At 56.4% G+C, this 6,382-nt stretch overlaps 1 protein-coding gene across 1 annotated transcript in view; it reads left to right on the plus strand.

Moving 5' to 3' along the window:
- MTCH1 (mitochondrial carrier 1) overlaps positions 1-6,382 on the plus strand; it is a 16,619-nt gene that overhangs the window by 3,943 nt on the left and 6,294 nt on the right. Inside the window, exons 2-7 of the mRNA XM_015571876.1 lie at positions 49-133; positions 2,845-2,951; positions 3,326-3,403; positions 3,798-3,855; positions 4,185-4,236; positions 5,907-5,966. Coding sequence (XP_015427362.1) covers positions 49-133; positions 2,845-2,951; positions 3,326-3,403; positions 3,798-3,855; positions 4,185-4,236; positions 5,907-5,966 — 440 coding nt within the window. The remainder of the gene's footprint in view (positions 1-48; positions 134-2,844; positions 2,952-3,325; positions 3,404-3,797; positions 3,856-4,184; positions 4,237-5,906; positions 5,967-6,382) is intronic.

The following is a 6,382-nucleotide window of genomic DNA, read 5'->3' on the forward strand; positions in this document are numbered from 1 at the left end:
GAGTCAGCAGTGGAATCTGACCTTCCTTTGTATTTGTTGATGCTGAAGGTGGGCCATGAGCCGATGCCCCCCACCGTTGGGACCAATGTGCTGGGGAGGAAGGTCCTCTACCTGCCAAGCTTCTTCACCTACGGTGAGTGTGCTTCCTGGGCAGGGACGCCCACACCGACACAAAGAAGCATCAAGTGGGGGGCAGGCCCAGCTGGCCCTGGGCAGCATGGCACCCAGAGTCAGAGCTGGTGTGGAGGAGGGGATCCCAGAGTGTGGCTGGAGGCAGCAGGGTATTGGGGTGAGACCAGGTGAATAATACAGCTTTGGTCCAGTTCCTCTACCTGGCAGCAGGCCAGGAGGGGGGGAGGGGCAGACAGGTGTTCAAGGGAGGAGACAGTGAAGACACTGGTCCCTGTCATCCCTGCCCCCAGGTTGTGCCTGGAATGGGGGGGTGGGGGGGGGCAGTGAGGTGTCCTTTTGCCCTCTGAGCAGTCGGCCCTGTTACTAGCTTTTCTGCTTTCTTCGTCCTCTTTCCTTTGTGTTCCCCAGGCATGGAGCCAACTCATTCTGGCATCTCCACCCACTGGGTATAGACCAGTGCATGGTGAATGGCTTTACCTGTGGTGTGCCCTGACCAGCCGGGTGAGCTGGGACAGGCAGCCTCACTGCCCTGGCCCGCATTCCTCTGCAGAGTGGCACCAGCATTTTCATGCCTGGCCCTTCACACACCCCTCCCCATCCTGTCCCAAGGTCTCTCCACCAAGAAGCCCACCTGTTTGCCTCTGCTGCTCATCCCCTGGTCCGTGGGCACCAGCTGCCCAAGATCTTTTCAAGTCCACCAGCTACCCCTCTCCCAGTCCCCACCCTCACAGGGTGATCATGCTGGGGACTTTCTAAAAATGTGCCCTTGTTGCCTAAGTTCACAGCCAGCCTGATCCCCTTATGCCTCCGCCACCTCTGCTCTTATCTGTTTGGTCATTCCAGAATGTTCTCTAAAAACCTTTGTTTCTACCACATAACTTGGGGCTTCGCCTCCTGTCCCCTTTGTTTCACTTCATACACAGCTGGCAGAATCTGAGGTCACGTTTCTCTTTCAGTCTTGGCCGCCATGGTGCTGGGCACAGTCTGGGGCCAGTCAGAACGTGTCATTTTGTGGGGAAATGTGTTCTTGTTTTTACTTAAAGATTGTCAGTGTGGGGGAGGGGAGATCAGAATGAGGAAGGCACCTCACGGAAGTACAGTGAGGCTGGTGACCCAGTCAACACTGGGTCTGTGGGAAGCGGGGGTGTGGGCTGCCAGACCCTCCCTGGGGTGTCTCTGTATGGCTAGGCCTCCCCAGCCATGCGAGGGACGAGAGTAGAGCCCAGACCGGCTTTGTTCACCTCGCAGTCATTCCCGAAAGGACTCAGGAGAGGGGTCTTGACTCACTTTACCGCCTCTTACAAAGATGAGCTCCCCACCCCAGTTTACATGGATGGTGATTTCATCCGGGTGTTGTAGCAGGTGCCCATTGGGTGTTTCCAGACACCACACTGCTCTCCCGTGGGGAGAGGGCTTGGCTGCGTGGATGCCTAGAGCTGTCTGGACAGCTTCTACTCCCCCTGTCGTGGTGAAGGTGTGAGGCACAGAACTTCCTGGAGAGAGTTCAGGGACTGCAGAACCCCTGCAGCCAGAGAGCCCCTGGCCCACCGGGAAGAGAGGGGGCGGGGCTTTGGGCCCAGCATGGCCTCTGGGCATTTTTACGAGCCTTTCTGTGCTCTCACTTGTTCATTCTTCATCTCAGAGGTGGGGAAGTAGGGTCCCTAACTCCTTTTTTGCTGTGGGCAGGTGAATAGAAAGAGGTTGAGTGCCTCACTGGAGATCACACTGGTTTACCCCGCCCTCTTACTGACTGGTGCTCCCCTCCCCTACAACAAACCTTCCTTCTGCCCACTCTGAAGCCAGGCGCCTGTGTCCTCCCCTCCCAACCCCCTTCCCCCAGCCCTCCCCATCTCAGGAAGCAAGTGTGCAGGTAACAGGTGCTGCGGCCCGGAAAGCAGTGGCAGTGGCAGTGAGTGGACTGCTGGGTGGCAGATGTGTTGCAGAGAAAAGCCGGACAAGCCGGTTCCTGCCACTGTGCGGCACCAGAGAGCTGAAGCCGTGGGTCTGAGGGGAGCATTGTCTGAGATCGTCTGCCAGCTTCCAAGTATTCAGCTTTGTAAAATACAGCGGCTTTTTGAACATAGTTTAAAAGTTGATGTTAAAGAAAACAACAAAACATTTAAAAAGCGATCCTTTCAGAGACCCCGGTGAAGAAGCAGGACTCACAGGTGGGCTCTAGCTCCCTGACTGCTGATGTTTTTTCTGTAAAATAGTTCATGGGGCCTCTATTTTGGTTACTTCTCCACTTGCATGGCCCCACATCTTGATTAATAAATGCCACCAGGTGCCAGGTGGGGTCCCTGGGCATGCTCAGCGGACACTCTTGAGCCTCTTCTGGGAGCCTGTCCTTTTTCTTTTTTCTTCCCTTGGGTTGCACACTTTATTGTTGTCTATGGGAACTCTACCTCCTTCCCCCAGAGAAAAACATTTTTTAATGAATAACAGAACTGGTTTCTGGGTTGCAGCACTGAAATTGCTGAGTTGAAAACTAGAGCTGAGTTTGCCAAGTAGATTTGTCAAAGCTAAAAAAGGAAATCTGTGAACTTGTTTGTCAGAAATATGTTTTGAAGGCTTTTACACAAAGGAATGGGCTAGAGAAGAAATTGGTGGGGCCTGATTGCTTCCAGGGTCCTGGACGGACCTCCCCTCCGTGACTAGGACTTGGGAGTGGGTGTGGGCTGGCGTGACACTGCCACCCCTGCTTCCTTGTAGCCAAGTACATTGTGCAAGTGGATGGGAAGATCGGGCTGTTCCGAGGCCTAAGCCCCCGACTGATGTCCAACGCCCTCTCTACTGTGACCCGGGGCAGCATGAAGAAGGTGAGGCCGTTGACGTCAGCAGCAGTTGCCAAGGTTCCCCTGAGCTCCCGGCCACCTCAGAGGCAGCCGTGTGCACTGCTCCAGCTGCCACCCTTCCCAGACTGGTCGGGCCTCCACCCCAGCACCATAGCCAGGCTCCAAACCCTGGTGGCCCCGCACTGACACTCATTGGTCGGGAGGGTTCCTGCTCCACAGTCTTCCCGCTTTCCCACGGCTGTGACACCAGGCCCCAGCCCTGGGGGTTACCTGAGGCTGCTGGCCCAGCCAGTGTCACTGCAGAGAAAGTGGTTGGAGCTGCTTCGTGCCGCTTTGCCCCATGAGTTACAGTAAGAGGCTCTGTAATTTGCTTGGCCCTCCTTTGTGTTTTGTCTCAGGTTTTCCCTCCGGATGAGATTGAGCAGGTGTCCAACAAGGACGACATGAAGACCTCTCTGAGGAAGGTGGTGAAGGAGGTGGGTGTTGGAATTGGAGAGGGAGAGGCCCTGGGAGAGGAGTGGGGTTATTTCTCACCGTTGAGTTGGGCAGGTCTTTGAAGAGGCTCAGAGCTGGGTCCTCGTGCTTGCATGGGAGGGGCGATGTGGAAGACCTGGTGTGGATACTGCAGGGAGCTCCAGAAAGCCTTCAGTTCCTGTGGGGCTGGCCTGGGAACCAGCAGCACTCCTGGGTGGTGGGCATTGGAGGTGGGCAATAGGTGGGGCCACCTGAGGTAGACTGACCCCATGTGGGGGCTGCAGGGTCTCAGGTTGTGCCCCATATGAGCTCTTAGCTCCCCAGGAGTGCCCGTTCCAGAGGCAGGCTGGACTGAGTGGTTGCCAGGGTTCCCCTGACCCCCTCTCTCTCTTGCAGACCTCCTACGAGATGATGATGCAGTGCGTGTCTCGCATGCTGGCCCACCCCCTGCATGGTGAGCTGCCCCACTGGAGACCACAGCGCAGAATGGGATGGCCCTCATGGACTAGCTGGGCGGCGGTAGACTTATGGGAAAGGGTGGTGAGGTGGGGGTATTGCGTTGCAACCCCACTGAGGAGAGATTAGCCAGGAGTCCTGTCCAGAGGGAGCTGGGGCTCTTCTCAGGTGGAAGATGGGGTGTCGTGGCCATGGGTGTGCTGGGAAGCCCCCCGCTCTGTGACCCAGGCCATGATGTACAGGGGCCACTCCAGTGGGCACCCACAGCTGCTGTCCTGGGCTGTGTGTTTGCGTCATGTCACCTCTGTGTGTTTTCTCTTTCCTCAGTCATCTCAATGCGCTGCATGGTTCAGTTTGTGGGACGGGAGGCCAAGTACAGGTGGGTAATTCTTGGGACCGAGAGGCATGGCCATTCCAGTCACCATTCCGAGTCTACGAGGACAGGCCATGCTGGGCCAGTCACTGCCCCTTCTTTGCCGTGGCTCTAATGTGCTGACTTCAGGAGAACGTGGTAGTGGCCTCCATAGTCTGTGTCCAGGGGCCTTTTCTCTGTGTCTCATGTCCTGGCTGCCCGGGACAGGCCTGTGTGCCCTGCAGAGAGGTGCTTGGGCGTGGAGTTGGTTTGGATTAGGAGTCCTGGCACCAGAGCTGATTCTGCACTTACGCCTGAGCCAGGGTTTCCTCCTGCCCCTAGGTTATGTCCTAAGGATTTCTCTGCTGTCCTAGCACCTGCTCACAGCTCATTTCCTTCTCTGTCCACTACAGCTGATTACCAAGTGCTCACTTCGCATCTGCGTGCTACTGCGCAGGGGGTGGGGCAGAAGTGTGCTGACACAGCCCTTCCCTCCGGCATTATCCTGCCCTGCCCCTCAGAGGCTCAATCAGGACAGGAGGCGGATCCTGGAGGCCTGTGACAGGAGGACACGCCTCTGTTACCCTCTCTAATTGTCGTTTCCTGGGTTCCGTTGATTTCTGCTGCTGTTCTGTGGGGTCACGGCCCCAGGAAGCTTGGCTGCTATGGGGCCTCATTTTGGGTTCACTAGTGGGAAATTGGCCTGTTCCCCTAGACCTGTGGTCTGCAAACCACGACTCGCGAGCCACATACGGCTCTTTGGCCCCTCGTGTGTGGCAGTTCCACAAATACCACGTGCGGGCGCGTATGTACAGTGCAATTTAAACTTTGTGACCCATGTGCAAAAGTTGGTATTTGTGGAAGAGCCACACTAAAGGGGCCAAAGAGCCGCATGTGGCTTGCGAGCCGTGGTTTGCCAAACCGCAGTTTGCCGACCACTGCCCTAGGCGTGGCCGTGCCACTGTTCTGAGGAGAAAGATAGTGGCCCATGCCCTGGAACCAGCACTAGCCAAAGCTTTGGCTCCCACCGTCCCTTTTTCTCCTGGGCCACTGCCGCCAGAGGCTTTGCAGAACCTCATGTAGGACCGGCCACTTGGCGTTGCTAGCCAAGGTCACAGGGGTTGCTCTTGAGCCTGCTTTCCATTTCACACCTAGAAGCCCATCTGGTCTCCTACAGGACATGATGAGTGCTGGTCCCCAGGCTCCTTGCTGGGGAGGGCCAGATGCCTCCCAGGCTGCCTCTGGGCGGTCTGCTGCAGGGCCTCCTGTTGCAGGGCCCTGTGTTTCTCCTCTGCCTTCTGGGAAGATAATTCTCAGCACTTGCCACTCCACCTGCTTCTCTACCGAAAGGTTGTACAGCCAGAGATAAGTCTAGGGCCAGGCAGAAGTGCCCATTGTGGTGCCGTAGCCCAGGCTGGATTGTTTAGTCCTAAATTCCAGACCCACAGAAATAGTGGTTGCTAACGGCTGAGTTCTGCCCCACTGCTGGTAGGGTTTCTCCAGCCTCTGAACTGGGTAATTGCCCCCAAACAAGAGCTCTGTCATCTCCACTGGGTTCTGCCTGGAAACAGAATCTCCTCTGCCCGTCCTGGCCAGGAGTCGATGGCTCTGAGCAGCGGTGGGGAGGGTGGAGGGTAGAGGAATGGGCTTCTTCAGGTGACTGAGTGACCTCTAGCCCTGTCTTGCTTTCTTCACAGCGGTGTGCTGAGCTCCATTGGGAAGATTTTCAAAGAGGAGGGGTTTCTGGGATTCTTTGTGTACGTGAGTTTATATCTCCAAAGCTGCCCACGGGCATGGCTCTGCTAACAGGCTCACTCAGCCTCTCAGGCTGCAGCTGCTGGTCTCAGTATAACCCCAGGCCCCACTCCCGTCTGAGTAGCTGCACTTCACAGCGCGTTCGAGCTACAGATCCTCCAGACCAGAGCTGTGCAGGCTTGTCCAGACCCAGCCCACACAGAGACGGTACTGTTTGTTCAGTGCTGACTGCACTAGCCACCCAGGCCCTGTCCATTTGCCAGGGCTGGGGGTGGGCATGGGGCTGAGCATGAGCCAGGGCCCTCTATCGACCTTGGTTTCTTTGCTGAAAAATGATCGAGAATCTGTGCCATTGACTGAGGACCGAACACTGACAGCATTAGCATTCAGTGATAGCATTTCTGAGTTCTTCACGTCT

Source organism: Myotis davidii, unplaced genomic scaffold (assembly GCF_000327345.1).
Source record: "Myotis davidii unplaced genomic scaffold, ASM32734v1 scaffold289, whole genome shotgun sequence".
NCBI classification, from domain to species: Eukaryota; Metazoa; Chordata; class Mammalia; order Chiroptera; family Vespertilionidae; genus Myotis; species Myotis davidii.